The sequence below is a fragment of the Syngnathus acus genome, chromosome 20 (assembly GCF_901709675.1).
Source record: "Syngnathus acus chromosome 20, fSynAcu1.2, whole genome shotgun sequence".
NCBI classification, from domain to species: Eukaryota; Metazoa; Chordata; class Actinopteri; order Syngnathiformes; family Syngnathidae; genus Syngnathus; species Syngnathus acus.
This window is the reverse complement of record NC_051104.1, coordinates 7,196,650-7,213,067: the sequence shown is the minus strand read 5'-3', so window position 1 is coordinate 7,213,067 and position 16,418 is coordinate 7,196,650. Positions and strand designations below refer to the sequence as shown.

Sequence of the window (16,418 nt, the reverse complement as noted above, 5' to 3'; positions counted from 1 at the left end):
ACAGATAGGTGAACATAAACAAAAAAAATGTCATGCTAATTGTCTCCTCTTGTGCATTTTGACTCCAGGATGGTTACTCCCAGTATCACTTTGTGGGCTCTGCCTCCACAATCGAGCGAGACCGACAGAGACCCTACTCTTCCTCTCGAACTCCCTCTGTATCCCCCATCAGGACGTCTCCAAACAACCGTTCCGGTGAGTAAACAACAAGCAAACATGGTCAAATGTGTGTTTGCTGTCAACATCGTACCATAATTGCAGCAAAGATATTTGCAGTGAAATTCTTCTTCCTGTGAAGTCATTCAAGTTAAGATTTAATATTTAATTTGAACTAAATGTAACCTTGTACCATCCTAGACTGCTTGCAAAGATCACTGGGACCTTCCTTGCAGAGTTCACGTTCATTTACAAAAGTCTTCTTTGAACTGTTAAAGTACTAAAAATACAGGGTACAAATCTGTTCTATTTCTCACAGTTATCAAAGATGTCATACGCATTCATTGACTATTTCCTTCTAAGTTCTTTTTGGTGCTAATGTTTGGAGTTTTTTTTTAGTGTTTCTTGAATGGTTTGATCTGCTTTTTTGAAAGTTAAAATATGGGTTCATAATTTGATCTATTTAACAGAACATGAGTTTCTTCTGATTTATTTCATTGTACCCCACCACTGGGTTACATTTGCTACAACGTCATTATTATATTTTTTGATGACTTTTGTACGACTTTAAATTGATGAAACTTTCCAATACATTCATTAATAATCATTGAACATTTAGCAGTCAGTCTTCGAAGTTGTGCTGACCGCTCACATACTTAAAGCATGATTACTTTCACTTGAGCCCGTGGCCTTCATGCTTTGCAAAGAGCGCATCAACTGTTAGCATCCGTCGTCAAGGAGCCTTTAGCTGCGCTTTCTCCGCATCAGGCTTAGCAGGCTGATGAGGCAGAAAAGTACTTTTCCTTCCTCCCGGCTTAAGGATTCTTCAAGGGCCCAGCAAGGGATCCAAGGGATGTGTGTGTTCATGCATGCATGTATGTGTATGTGGTGACAGCAAAGAGAGGGATGATAAACAGAGTGTGAGAGAAGAATTAGGTATTAAACCACTGTTAATGCAGGGATGAGGATTTGACCTTGGACGGTGACATTGAAATGTTCGTCAGGTTTGTGCGTATGCGTTTGTGAGGGCTATAATGTCTATTCACCTCTCCTCCACCTTTTTACTCTTCCACTAATCCTTCTTTGTCCCTTTAACGTCTGATCGCACACACATGAATGTGCATCTGTATCTTCTGCTTGCATATGCTCCATGATTTGGCACCCTGGAGACGCATCAAAAAAGAGGGAGGGGGTAATGATGGTGGAGTGTGTGTGTGTGTGTGTGTTAGAGGGTTGGGGGAGAAGACAGTTTGGAGGGGAGGTGTTAGGCTGTGCCGCTGGCAGGAAGACAGAGCGAGAAGGAGACCTTTGCATCCAACATGGCCGCCGTGGGGATCCTGCTGTGTTTAGAACTGATAGAACAAGGCTCCCAGCTAGACTGCCACGGTAACCAGGGGTGTTGGCAACATCTCTGTGGGTGTCAGGTCACAGCGCGCTCCCTAAAGGAATCAACCCCAAGGTGTCAAAATGATATTTTCAGCCCTCTCGTCTTGTGTTTATCTTGTGGCCAGAGCTAGTAACGTAATTATCGTTTGAAGAAAAGATTCATTCTGCATTGTGTGACTTAATTTAAAACCTTCAAGGCTGTTGTTGGCTAGGAATGGCCTTGCAAGTAGTGACATCACTAGTTTAATGACATATGGAGTTCTAAGCGAACACAAGAAAAAATGAAAGGACGCACTTTCAAATATGTTCCAAAGTGAACACATTTGCCAGCAAAAGTCGTCAGCACGACTCAGTCTGCACTCAGCAAACATAAGACGTCATCGGTTATGTGGCGATGGAGTGGATCGTTTGTACGTCATCGTGTTAGCCACCCCAATTGACTGTAGTTCTTTGTAATGTCCTTAACAAGATAAAGCTGTTTTTGGATTAAAGTTGGCCTTGCCTCGCTTGTGTGAGCATACAATACAGTCTCTTGTTAAAAACTGGGAGGCAGATAAGAGAGGGTGAATTTTTCTTTTGCTTTTAAATGTCAAGCACAGAAGACTTGAATCGTAATAGGTAGTCCTTTTGTGTTCGACTAAAAAAAGAGAATTTCTAAAGATACTTGGGAAAATCTGTTTTAAAACCTTTATTCTATTTGGGTAGTTTTGCCTCGCTGCTGTCATCATGATATAGGAGGGACGCCGAAGAGAACAAAGGCTCTCTTTTTTTTTTTTTAGTTCTTATTTTTGAAGTCTTGCATTGAAGTGAGGAAAATGTTTCCTTCGATACAAAGGGAGACTTGAAAATGTGATGCACTTACTCATTGTATAAGAGCTCAAGTTTGATTGACACAGCATCATTTCCACACATGTATGCTGTATTCAAAACAATATGCAATGTTTTGTCCTTATAGCTAAAAAATGTTCTAAAATCAAATCTCAGGGCATGATGCAGTAAAGTTGCAGTCGCAGTTACCTGCAAAGTCAGACTGGACTATTCCAGACTGAGTATTTTTAGAGTGTCCTTCACTTTGAAGCCTCTGGCTAATCTTGCAATACATTAATGCACTACACATATGTGGAGTGGTTACAGGAATGTTTAGCTAAGCAAACTGAGGGGGCTGATATTCGGGCGGCCAAGCAGGTAGGTAGGCAGCATTCTGGCAATCCCATGTGTCAAGATAAGAGGGACTGAGTAAGCACTTTGAATATGCTATAAGGGGATTACATGGTGTGTGTGTGTGCACGTGTGCGTGCGTGAGCGAGAGAGAGAGCGAGAGAGCAAAGTGAGAAGAGGGGTGAGGTGGGAGGGAGAGAGACAGACGGACGTTACCAACATTTAGGGGTAAATCAGCAATTTAAACTATTGTAAGTGCACTTATGCGTGCGTGCGAGTGTGTGCAATGATGCATTCATGTGTATGAAACTGAAAAGGTAAATATAATCCCCAGAACAGTGTCATAAATCTGTCTGGGTACCCTCCAAACTTTTTCATCAATTTTGATTTGTTAACAATGAGCAGTTTGTCGTAGGTGACCCTATATCCTGACATGGTAAATGTAAAATAATGATTACGCACCTGGAAAAGCCAGAATGCATCCAAAAATGTGGCCATGCAGAGGTGTGAATTCTCATGCTGTCCTCATTATTTTGCACGTGTGTGCATGTGCGTGCTTAGCAAGCGCTCCGGCCTCTCCAAGAGAGATGGTGAGTCTAAAGGAACGCAAGATGGACTACGATTCCACGGCAACCAACGCCGGTTTCCATAGCAACAAAGGCGAGCACACTTCCCGGAAAGATGGCATGGCAGGTGTGTACGAGTATCGGTGTGAGCGCACGCGTGTGTGTTTTGCGGGTCGTTCTTTTCAGCCACTCGCATTGTTGTCGGTTTTTTAGAAAGCTCTTTGTGTTTTTGTTTTGTTCGTACGTAATCACTTTTCTCTCTTTTAGCATCTTTGCTCTGTTTCTTTTCGTCTTAGTTCCTTGAGGTGTATAGGAATGAAATGTTTTTCATCTTTTTAGGCACTCCGCACGTAAATGTCATTAATAATCTGTTTTTTTCCCATTTAAGTGTCCTGTGGAACATCAACATTGTTCCGAAACTCATACCTGACTAGCAGTGATGATATCAAGCCAATTCAGGTGAGTTAATAGTCCAATTTTTTTTTTTGGAATGCATTTCTACAGCCTGTCAAATAAAGATGTAACACAAACAGAAGAGCAACACGACAATATAGTAGACCTCGTCATTCACAGATTTGTTTTGAAATGTATTTTGTATCACAATGCAACAGATGTGCATGTTCAAATGAATATGCAGCATGTGGCCACCACTCTTTTCCTTTGGTGTTTATCTCCACTGCCTGAAAGCCTTTTCTCCCATCACCTCACCTTCCACCTCCCTCCTTTGCTGCTCTTCAACCACCCACGACCCCTTGCATCCTCAACAGGCCCCAGTTCAGCCCTGCACTATACCCCCGCAGCCTCAACAGGACAGTCCGTCAACAGCCATGCTAAAAGACTACGACCACTACCCACCCCCTCCCTCCTTCCCCCAACCTCTGCCTCCACAGCCGCCCCCTCACAGCCAGAGCAGGAGCTTCGACGAGGCTTACTTTGAGGAACAGGGACCGCCTCCGCCGACCCAGCCCCAGCCGCAGGTCCAAGCACAGGCCCAACCCCAGCAGCCTCCCAGCACCGCCGGGCCTCCCCGGGACCCCCGGGAGGACCTGCGCATGCATCTGGGCCTCAAGTCCACTGGCAACTATGTAGACTTCTATTCAGCCTCGCGGCCGTACAGCGAACTGAACTACGAGACCAGCCACTATCCAGCCTCGCCTGACTCATGGGTCTAATTAGACTGAGGATGATGATGTTGATGATGATGATTTCAAAATGTCTCTGTATGTGGAGGGGATTTTTTTTTTTCCAAGCACATCAAGTTTGCATAGTAGTCTTGAACACCCTGACAAGGACTATTTATGCTCTCTCAAAACAAAAAGCAAGAAAGAGTAGTCGTCAGGTCAAGTGACAAACAGTGCATGTGCATGCATTTTTTTTCTTTCTTTTTTTTTTTGTTTAACCACAGCTCACTTTGTCTTGAGTCTCAGCCCCGCTCAACTGAGTGAGTGCAAGGCGTGCAAAGAGCCAAAAACACAGTGGGCAGAATAAATAGAGAAAGAAAGCAAAGAAAGGGAGATGACTAAAGAAGAAGAGACAAGCGAGGGATGACTGTATAATGGCGATGGAATGAGTAAAGGCTTTTATTCGCGGGAGGAGTCGTGACCTTTAGTTGAAGGCTGCGAGAGCTGGAGAGGATGACTTGCACGAGGCTTCTGGAGGAGGTCAGGAAAAATGGAAGCACATGAGGAGAAAGGTGGGTCTTTCCCACTTCATCTAAACGTAGCACTGATTCGAACCCCTGCTTTGCGTCTCGATTTATTTTAAAGGAATGTCATTCTTTTTTTCTACTTTTTTAGATTTTTCAAGATGTCATTTTATGTATTGCTGATGTAACTGTGCGCACACTTTTTTCCCCCCCATGCATTTGTTTTTAAGAGAAAAGCAGTCGAAAAAAAATATTGAAACTAACACAAGAGGCAGACTTCGGCACAATCTCAGCTTTGCAGTATTTGTGATTGTCGACCTTCATCCAATTGAATATTCTGGTGCAAAATGGAAATGCACACGTGCAGAGAGTTGTTCAATTCCGAAGCAAGAAGTGCTTTTTCACTGCCTAAAAAAGAAAGAAAAAAAAAACATTTCCAAGCACAGTGTGTGTGTTTGGGAAGGTTCGTCTTGTCTTTAGCGGGGAGCGTCATCACTTCGTCGGGAGTAAATATTGTACAAGCCAATGTAAACTAAAGTGACAAAGGACAAGATAAGCTTGCCAAACTTTGACCCCTGGATGACTTTAAAGGGACTTTCTGTCTCGGTTTCCAGACACTGACTGGATGTCTCGCTCTGCAGTTTGTAACTTTTTTGTGGCTGATCTGGATATTGCTGGGAACTGTGGGTAACTTCCCTTAGATGTGCAGTGCAGAGCTGCTGTCCTTGGTGTCAGCTGAGTAAATGTGGGCGCGCGTGGGGATGAGTGTGCATTTGTGTGCATGTCGGCGGTGACAGAATGCGTGGCCTGTGCGTAGACACATTAACTCGGGTGAGCGTATTTATGCATGCATGTGTGAAGTAGTGTGCGTATGCCTCTGTTGTGTGTCTGTGTGCGCGGGTGTGGGTTTCTGTACAAAACAGTGTCCACGCAAGGCATTCCTACCGACAGTCAGTCTGGTTTTGCTAATCACGGTCAAATCACTAGAATGAATTGTTAATATAGAATGATAAATCTATAAATATATGAATATAAATATAGAATTTTTATGTGCAGATATCCGTGTCACTGAAGCGCAACCAATGATTGCAGAGGGAAAAAAAAAAAAAAACATGACTTGGTGTACAAACAGAACTTTAGTTCATTTGCTCTAATCGTGGAAACTGCGGCTCCCTGGCGCCCCGCCCGCCCGCCCGCCCGCCCGCCCGCCCGTCCTTCCCCTGGATGGAACTAAAGAGAAATCCTACCTGAAGATGCTCAGGCTCTGGTGCGAGTTGTGTGTTGTTGTGTATCCATGCTTCTTAAATGACCCTGCTGAGAAAGGACCGTACTTGAACACAAGGAGAAATCATAATTAAAAAAAAAGACTCTTTCCAAAGATGTCATTGAGTCTTTTTATGTGAGTTGAAGTGGTGGAGAAAGATTGGTGCACTTATACTACTTTTCCAAGAGCTGCTCTTTTCCACTAGCTGGTCAAAGCCAAGCTAAAAGATCACCTAAAAGTGGCTACGTTTACATGGCTGAAATTTCTTTCTGAACATGAAGCATTTTTATTCCGATCAGGCTTTTTAATCCCAATAAATGCATCCGTGTAAACATAGCCAGTGTTTGCTGTTCACTGTTACGAGTTGCTAGGCAAATTTCATAAATATGCATGTGCTCACCACAACAAGATAATTATTAGGTACAGAATCCAATTATATAAAATAAGAGGTTTGTAAAATTGGTCTCATTTACAAGTACTAATTTTCAGTTTAACAATGTCAAAGAGGAATTGCATCGTGTTTTTGTGCTTGCCGTGGTGCAGAAATGAACTGTTAATAATAAAATAATAAATAAAACTATGTAATAATAATAATAATAATAATAATATATTTGGCTTATTTGGAGAGAAAACGGTCTGGTGGGTGAATTTCACAATCAATTTATTTCCTCCAGTTGTGTCATGAACAGCTGAGGTCACTGTGACATTCCTTCTCAGATTCCAAAGTCTAGGACTTTGAAAGTCTCAATAGTTGTTAACCGATGTAGATATGGTGAAACATCATGGTCCGTGTCTAAATACAGTAATGTCATTTTGCATTGCCTTTGGACAGATTCTTCCATCAAGCAGCACTGTTAACATCTTGATCAGCTCCAAAACATAATTAATGGGAGCTTGACTGACAGGCTTTGTGGGAACATTTAATGTGACTGTGCTTTGTATATCACTGTTGCTTCCTCTGATAAAAACCTAATATACTTACGCGGCATGGCAGTTAGCCATGTCGGAACACGATGGGAGAGCTTATATTTCACTTTGATGCTGGCGTGGAGTGACAGCTCTGCGTTGCGGTCCGAGAGATGCTGCTAATAACAAGGCCCAAATTACCATGGTGACAGACTTACCCTCGATACAGCAATGCTTATTCTTTAATCATGGTTGACAGAAAAACTGAACAAATAATGACAAGTTCTTTTTTTTTTTTTGCTGCAAAAGTGGTTTTCAAATTTTAAAGGAAGCACTAAAGCCAAAACTAGACTTAACCGGTTAATATTTGAGTTCAAATAGGATGCTACATGTTCTCGTACGAGCCGGCTGCAGAAATTGGGCACTCTTGAGTCATGTAGAACTTTTGCCTTTTTTCCCCACCGTTCTCGTTAAAAGGTTTCTGCTTCAAACATTTTTCGCTCTTAGGTTTTCACCCAGACGACCCCCTTAGATGTGCATCTTCTGCATTTTTATTTTTTTCTTGACACTTGGAAGCAACACCGACAGCCTTTGATCAGCAGCACCTTTAAGGTGGAATGAGGAGCACTTATTTATGCATTCAGCAGATCTGAAACAGCATGTGGTTAGCATTTATGAGCAGACATTTGCCGAGATGAAGTGTTAATATTGACTATTAGCTTTGCACTGCTGTTTGTCAATGCTGTGTTTTGTTTCATGATTTGTTTTTTTTTGTTGCCGTTGGTTCCGTTCTGGGGATGATTAAACCGAAAAGCTTGAAGGAAATGAAAATTCCCAACAAAACAGGAGATAGCTTTAAAAATGAGGCTGTTATTGGCTCTTCACTGTCAACAAGAGGTAAGTTTAATGTGTGTATGGGGGTGTGAGGCTGAGTGCAATTTCTCTCTATTGTTTCGATGACGTTTAAGATTGCTGTTTGGAGCGACGGTATTCACACCAGGTAATTACTTTTGATTGCCAGCATATTCCGTTTAATAACCACCCTTTATGGTCTAGCTCTCCATTCTTTAGAGACAAGCACTCAGTTGACTCGATTCCAAATATTTTTCCAAACATGGCTCTTCATGCATGTAAGTCATGCTGCAGGAAAGCCAGCTGTCTCCTGCAGAGATGGGTGTGTGTGGCTGTGCGTGTACCCCTCATGGTGCATGCCTGTCCAAGGCGTGATTTCGTGCATTTGAGGGAGCACGTGCATGCGGGTGCATGAACCTGTCAGCTTGAGCAAAAGCATTCACCTGTGACGTCCTCATTCTGTCTCTCTCCAAGACGTCGACCGAGTGCCCCTCCTCTCCAAGGCCCCGACACACGCAGTTATCAACCATGGGCAGGTGTTGAGATCGCTGACTTCTGAAAAGGATTCCACCCTGAGCTGCTTTAATGTGCACCATGGAGTTACACTCTTGAGTAAATGACTGCTCTCCGCTCTGAGTCGCAACTCTTTATATGACATCTGAGGGGAAAAGGTAAAGGAGAACATGGAGGGAGTGCCCAAAATGGCACATAAAGGAAAGCAGAGGTAATGGTGGAGCTTTAGATGGAGCTCTGTGTTATTTTTCTGCTTCAAGGACATTACAGACCATTCCCACAGGGCACAAAGTGCTCACATCTGGAGAGTAAAATGAATTCAAGTGCTACTTTTCTTCTACATGAACACAATTGTCAATGCGATTTTCATGGGAGTCAGCAAAGAATTGTGGCTAATGTCATGTAATCCTCAATGCAAGCTTTTCCTCAACGCTCTATATTGTGTAAAGTACGATTTCTTTGGTGGACATGTTTACTGTACATGATTAATGAGAAAGTGCCAGATGGATGTGTCACTCAGTGCTGACTGACTGTATCGGTAAGTTTAAAAGTAATGTCTCTCTCTGCTTGACGTATTCCCTGCTGATGTGTTGTCAGTAAAAATCACATCATAATCAACTTGTCTTGTTGAATCAGAGTTTTAGTTTTAAAATTACTAGCACATAATAGAACACTGTTCCCAATTCATTGTCCTGACCTGTATGTGAACCACTGGCCTTTTGATTTGGTGTCAGCACTCTCCTCAGGGGACAGTCTTCTTCCAATTTCGGCCCAATATTTTGTCAAGACTGCCACTAACGCTGTGCCGTGCAATTTTCAGCTGTATTCAATGGTACATGTCTTTTAATTCATGGACTACTTTAAGCTGATGCTGAGACAGAATAAAACGCAAGTAAGGCAATATAGTGCATTTCATACCAAAGGTAATTCAATGTGATTAAAACATTTACAATGTGCTTCACATTACAAGTGCAATTTTTAAAAGCATATACAAACAAAAGAATTAGACACTAAAAAGCAAAGTAAAGAAATAAAAAGTAGCTTACTAAAATGAACATCCAATGAAAGAAAAAAATTTAGAAAATATTTACTATGTTTAATATCTGCAAATTTTTTAACGTGGATTTAAAAGTGCTGCGACACGGACTTTAACACTTTCTCATTAAATATAGAAAATGTTTTTTCCTTGTATTGCTTTACTCTTTTTCTGTCAATAAAGTTTTATCAAATATACGTCGTACGTCATGACGCACGCTGAACACGTGACGTCATGACGCATCGTTCCTAAACAATCCTCAGGAAAAAGCCACGTTGACGACTCTGGACTGGAGTTCCGTCTTGAATTCAGGCCAGAATAAAGCGAGAAGGTTCAAGTGTATGCTGTGATTTGTCATCGACATACTTTAGAACCTCAAGTATGTCGTCTCCACCGAAAGAAAAGATCGAAACCAGGGGTGGACACCCTCCAGCAGGTAAAGCTACTACTGGTTGTTTTTATTTACAGTCTATGCTGCTTCTCATGGCCTATTGTTTCTACTTGTGTGTAATGTGCTTTAATGCACTTAAATAGCCACATACCCGTGAAAACAAATCACTTATCAACAAATGACAACCTTAGTTTTGTGTTCGTGGTCGACAATTCACTCAGTTGTGCACCCTATGCATTCCTTATCTCTCCCGTGTTTTTACAACCAGAAGGACGAGTGATGCCACATGAACGTCTCAAATCACAGCACGCATTTGTAATCATCACTTTATTATTTAGATACGTGTGACAAGAGCGTAGTGACACTGTTGCAGTGATGACGTGGAGGTCAGTAAGCAGCCAGGTCCGTGGTCAGACAGACAGACAGAACGTGTACGTGGACAGGCCACGGCGGCCTCAGCAGCTGCACTGATAACACAGTCAGATAAGGTGACATTCCAATGTCAGCTCTTTTGAGTTCAAAGGTCATTGTCAAGTACGAATTGCTGCAATGCACATGCTATGATTTTAAAGAAACACTTTCTCCCTTCTCAGTGAGTGGTACATTCTTAAACATGGTCAAAGTGGTGCTCACTCAGCAGCAACTTGAATTAGCAAACTCCATTTTTTTCAGTTTCCATTTTGAAATTAGGGAAGGCGCCTGTGCAAGCAAATTGCAGGCACTCTCGAGCCCTGCTGCATGTAAACGTCGTCACCGACGCTGTAAGATTTGTGATTGGATAAGCGACGTTTTTTAACATGTGTTGCAGCCCACAGGATGAACTATTCACTCCCCCTCATGACTAAAAATGTCTTCCTGAAACATGTTCATGTTGCAGTCAAGGCCGGAGGTATGAGGATAGTGCAGAAGCACCAGGCGACTCCTGTTCCGGAACCCCCACCAAAAGATGACGATGAAGAGCAGTATGTGAGCAGTAGGTAAGCCTAACTAAAATGCACAAACACTTCTAACATAGTCCAACACTATTTTTCCTCCGAGTGTAATAGTGAATTCCCGTTCCCATTTGCAAATAGTTTAAATTGGGTGCAGATGGTATATTCACAGGCTGCATTATCAGGTTGTGTGCTGATGAGAGCTGACAACCGCTGCACAGCAGAGAGCTCTACCATCAGTTCAGTAATTTTATGCATGTTTTTTTGGTCACACTCAATTATATGCACTCACCATCCATAGCATTAGATACACCTGAGCAAACTAAATAAATATATATATATATATATCTGCCTCCGCCAAGATAATAATGCTGACTTTTGATAGGCATATCTGGAGAAATGCAGTGAATTTTTTTTCAACAGTTATCTCCTCAAAGTGAGATTCAAAAAATAAATAAATAAGTTACTGATATATATAGTATTATCTCTAGGCTGTTGTGTACTTCCTCACTCGGTTGCGCCACAGGATATGGAGTCATATTCTAAAGCACGGGTGTCAAACTCAAGGCCCGAGGGCCAGATACGGCCCGCCACATCATTTTATGTGGCCCGGCGAAGACAAATCGTGCATCAAATTTGTGTCGTTACTAGAATTGCAAATTGTCTTCACTTTTAATGATATCTTTTTTCTTTTTTAATATTTGACCCGTTTTTACTGGTCTGATTTGAAAACGAGTTATTTGTCAGTTTGTTTTGTAGCTTTTACTGTATATAATATGAGGTGCTCATACATTTACTTGGGTTGACAGTCATAATGGCCCTCCGAAAGAACCTATGACTACAATGCGGCCCGTGAAAAAAATGAGTTTGACGCCCCTGTTCTAAAGAGAGAAAGGAAAAAATGTGTATGGTAAGTGGGTTTAAAAGGAAAATGGCTCATTTTTACTCTTCTCTTTGTCCACAAAAAAAGTTGGTGTGTAGAGCCATAGTTGCACTCCATCAATAAAACCCCCGCTCGAACTGTTCCCTCCATGAGTCACACTGATGGACGTCAAGCAGGTGGCTAGTGGGTAAATTTCACATCAGCTGCGGCCACTGAAGCGTTGTAGTCAGGGGAGCACCTGCCCAAACCAATCTCGCCCAGATGGACAGATGGGGCAAAGGGAGGTGGAGTGATGGCGAGCCCTGTTTACATGACAGATGAGGAGGAAAGTTGAGGATCAGAAGAACACAAAAGGTCAGCTCCATGTAAGAAAATATTACAGAAGCCAAGGGTTTATCACGTGTTTGATTTTTTTCTCTCTCTCTCTTCCGAGTTAAAGTTAAGTGGCGAGATGCCGACAAATGAAGAAAGTGCAGCATGCGTTAGTTTCTATGGCAACCGCCTCCTTGCCCACGGCAACAAACTTTCTGCACTGCAGAAGCACGGCGCTGTGGGTGGGTCGAAGAGTTGCTGCTTACAAAAAAAAATGTATATAATGACATACTTTACTCTTTGAACTCTGAGTGTTGTATTAACATCCTGACTTTCCTCTCTCACCCTCAGACTCTCTTTCTCATGCTTTCTTTCTTGAGGCAAAAGTCCACAGCGCTCTGCTTCCCCCTGCAGGCTCTGCACACCAACATTTAGTCCCAAAAAATGTCTTTCATCAAATGTCAATTCAGTAACTTAGGGAGTAATCAGTGGAATTAAATGAAACTAATTAAGTCATAGGTTTGGGTAATTGTGCTCTAATCATAGCTCTTAGTTACAGGCTCCCACTGATTTTTTTAAATTGGTCAAATTCATTCATCAACTAGTAACTTCAACAGAAAAATGAAAGGCACCCGGAATCAGTTTTACTATCAGTAAAAAAAAAAAAAAAGAATCCTCATATTTTTCACTTCAATGAATTTCAATTGCTACGTATACTATTGTTAAAGGTTCCTAAATGTCTTTGAGGGGGCTTTCTGAAGGCAGTCACCATTACCGCGGGGTGACGAGGCTGTTAAATTAGACGGCGGCGCTCGTTTGTCACGTCAAGGTCAAGGCGTGCGCTCGTTCCGTTCGTCTTTTCTTCTGCCGTCATCCCTTTCTTTTTGTCTCCGCTCACCCACCTCCAGCCTCCTCTGTGATGATCCATTATTATTGTTATGAAGGTGTTTGACTCCACGTGTCCTTCTCTGCCCTTTCGGCAGCCTTCGGCCTGCTACGAAACATTTTGTATACTTTGCTTTTCTCTTGTTTTCAGTCCACCCAAGGCCCCGGTGATTGTGTCTGGAGTGGTTACCAAGGTAACACGCACATTTATTCAGAGATGTAATATTAATGTAGTGGAAATATAAGTGCTTGTAATCTTACAATGAGTTTGTATGGAATATAACGGAATGAAATTCTAACTTGATAGTCCTAATGAATAATGATAATATTAACAGATTCATGATTTTATTTTTTTATGAAAATACTCCATTCCTCTTTGAAATAGCAACGTCCCTCTCTAATCCAATTTGTGATGAGATTTTTTTTAATTTTTTTAATATCAGTAAGAGTTTACGGCCGCAGAGCAGATGGCGGCTTTACCGTTACCCTTCACACACTTGGATTCTTGTAACATTTCCCATTTGCTTGTGACATCCTTTTGGCTGATGGTTTCAGGGCGATAAGGACTTCACCCCGGCTGCTGCCCAGGTGGCGCACCAGAAGCCCCAGCCTGGCATCCCCAAGCTGCCCCCCTCTCAGCACATCAACCAGCACATCCATCAACCCCGCAAGTGAGCCGGGCGCTCGCTATGCTGTGGCCATGCTAACTCCACCAGTCGGCCTTCCCAATTGAACACGGTTTCCTGCTCGGCACACGTCCTTTGATTGACCGGTCGTATTATTATTTTTATTTTTTTCTTGTTTTTGTTAACTGTTGTGTGATGTGGAAGTTGTCTGTAGCAGTGGCCTAATACCAGTATTGCCATTGTTTCAATCCAGTCCTTATAAGTTGCCTGGCATCGGTGCTGCGCTAATTGTCTTGCACTTTTGTCTCCTGCAAGTTAAATCTTTTTGAAAGTCTTAATTGATGTCGCTCACACGAATCAATACAATAATAGACCAGTGAACTAATTCATAAGATGAAAGGCTTTGTACATACAACACACCAAAAGACCCTAACAGCAAATCATAGAGGCCACGTGTTTCGGATAATATAACAAAAAAGTCAAAACGCAAAAAATATTTTCATAGCCAGACAGTTGCCACATTGCACGACAGCCACAAAAAAGAAAATGAGCGAGCGTTCTAACCAATAAACATTCCGGCAGTGCACCCACTAATTGGTCGGGTTCTAATTAAGGCAAGATTCCTTTGAACTGAATTATTAGTGTCTTAAAATAATTGCGTATCAACTGCTTAGTTAGCTGTGTCAACTGTTAACTAGATCGCTTTTGCATCCTCCTCAACTCTGCAGTGTTATTCATGGCATCTGCACACGCAAACTGCTTCAAGCAAAGATAATCCAGCAGTGCCTGCATACTTTTTTTCTTTTATTTCAGCAGCTAATGAAGCCAAATCCTTTGTGAGTGTATGTATACCTGATATCAAAAGCAACAAGTATGCATGCTGGTTTTTTTTTGGTTTTTTTCCCCCCCCATGTTGTTCAAGCTTTAGCAGACCAAGGCCTGGATAGAGCACGCTAAACAAAGCCCTGCTGCCCCAAAAAAGCAGATATGTAAATTGAAGATTACAAAAGTAGGATCTTAATGAAAAAAAAGTACATTCCATCTTTTTGGTTGTGTGCTAGTGTTCATTTTCGCACAAGATTGGTGTGTTTCAAACATATCAGGACACCATGCACTTACACGGATTGGTCACAGCACTCATGTTCAGGAAGTAAAAGATGTCTACACTCTTTGCGATGAATCCGAAGTAATTTCCTTTTGAAATGAAGAATTTCACTCTTGCTGTCTTTCACATTTCTCTTTGAGTTACATCTTCAAATGTTTCAACTGGAGTTTGGTATTGGTTGTGCTTGTCATAGTAAATAAAGATACAGAGAATCTTGATGTTGAATTTATTGAAGAGTTTCAAAAAAAGTCTGGAGGTTTGTTTATTGTAATACTCTAATGCTGCAAATAAGTGCATCCTGTGCTCAGCTGGTTGTTTTGGAAAAGAAACAACTACTTTTCCTTCCCAAGCTCCCAACACACGCGTGAGTGTACACCAGGTGTTATTTAATGTAATCCATCTTCACACTTGCATCTGCAAGCAGGTGTCCTGTCAGCTCATGTTAACCCAGTAAAGCAGCCAGCGCAACATAACTTGGTAGAAACCTGATTCAGCCAGACGAAATGCCAAATTACAGCTGACACAGCCTCCATACGTGCATACACACTATCTGGGAAAGGTACCAAATTTTTCTCCATCCATTCAGATATATAGTACACACATATATATGTGTAATGGTATACATCTACTGTCAATTCAACTTGAAAGGAATACATATAATTGCAATGACTGCATAGTCTTATTTGTATCGTGTTTGTATTGACAAATAAATGCTTATTAAGCCTTAGATGCATTAGTGACTCTACCCTACACTCTTCCAAAAGAGTTAAAATCAATGTTTCTAATGGAAGGAAACAACACGAGTAATGCTTTCAACTATTGTAATCAAAACAATATGTAGCTATAAAAATAAATACACATTTTTATTCGGCTCGTTTATGTTGGATGTTCCCCGACGGCATTTCACTTACTGACCAGAGGACGGCGACAGAGGGGCACCTGAAGAAATGGCGTGCCTACGGTAACCGAGAAAGCTCAATTCCAATAGAACCAAGCGCCTTCTTGCCAAGGTTTCATGTTTTGACTTGTCATTGACGCAGCAGATATTGACTTTCAAACAGCCAATCGGCAGGTGGGGGTGAGGGCGGGCGGGCTCTACTTTGTCCATTTTCTCTCACTTCTGCATAAAGTTTGTGACTTTTTTTTTTTTTCCTTTCGCTTGTTTAATACTGCTTCATGAGTCGCTGAGGTCTCAGGAAGTGGGTGGGGCAGTTTTCAGTCTTGAGGTGAGCTTGGCTTGCTATTCTGTCAATGCTATTATCACGAGTCTTTGGTCGAGTGGTTAATGTCATTGTCTCCGATACGCTGGAACTGGTGTTCGAGACCTGCCCTTGGGCTGTACTTTGTCAATTTTCTCTCACTTCTGCATAAAGATTGTGACTCTTGTTTTTCATTTCTTTTTTTCCTTTCGCTTGTTTAATACTGCTTCATGATTCGCTGAGGTCTCAGGAAGTGGGTGGGGCAATGAGAATGAAATCCGATTGGTTGTAAAGGGGGCGTGGTCAGGCCCATTTCAGTTGCGCTGTGATTGGTCAGACTGAATTTGGGCGAGGTAGGAGGCGGGCAAAGTGGCACTTAGGTTTTTGAAGGCAGTTTTCAGTCTCGAGGTGAGCGTGGGTTGCTCTTCTGTCACTGCCAAAGTCACGAGTCTTTGGTCGAGTGGTTAACGTCATTGCCTCTGACACGATGGGAATCGTGTTCGAAACCTCCCCTTGGCGATGGCGGCTGTGGCACTTTTCACTTTCAGGCCCATCATTTTTCCCTAATGCAGTGGCCTGTCACGTGGTACGCGAGTGTGCAAA

General features: G+C 42.2%; 2 protein-coding genes across 2 annotated transcripts in view; both read left to right on the top strand.

Moving 5' to 3' along the window:
* ctnnd2a (catenin (cadherin-associated protein), delta 2a) overlaps positions 1-5,344 on the top strand; it is a 124,277-nt gene extending 118,933 nt beyond the window's left edge. Inside the window, 4 exon segments of the mRNA XM_037279440.1 lie at positions 69-195; positions 3,262-3,393; positions 3,655-3,725; positions 4,034-5,344. Coding sequence (XP_037135335.1) covers positions 69-195; positions 3,262-3,393; positions 3,655-3,725; positions 4,034-4,438 — 735 coding nt within the window. The 3' untranslated portion in view covers positions 4,439-5,344.
* A 4,361-nt stretch (positions 5,345-9,705) lies between these two features.
* Positions 9,706-14,831, top strand: LOC119139285 (death-associated protein). Its single transcript, XM_037279840.1, has 4 exons — positions 9,706-9,918; positions 10,751-10,850; positions 13,037-13,079; positions 13,441-14,831. The coding sequence occupies exons 1-4, from the start codon at positions 9,864-9,866 to the stop codon at positions 13,558-13,560; spliced, it is 318 nt and encodes a 105-aa protein (XP_037135735.1). The 5' UTR covers positions 9,706-9,863; the 3' UTR covers positions 13,561-14,831.
* The last annotated feature ends 1,587 nt before the right edge of the window (positions 14,832-16,418 follow it).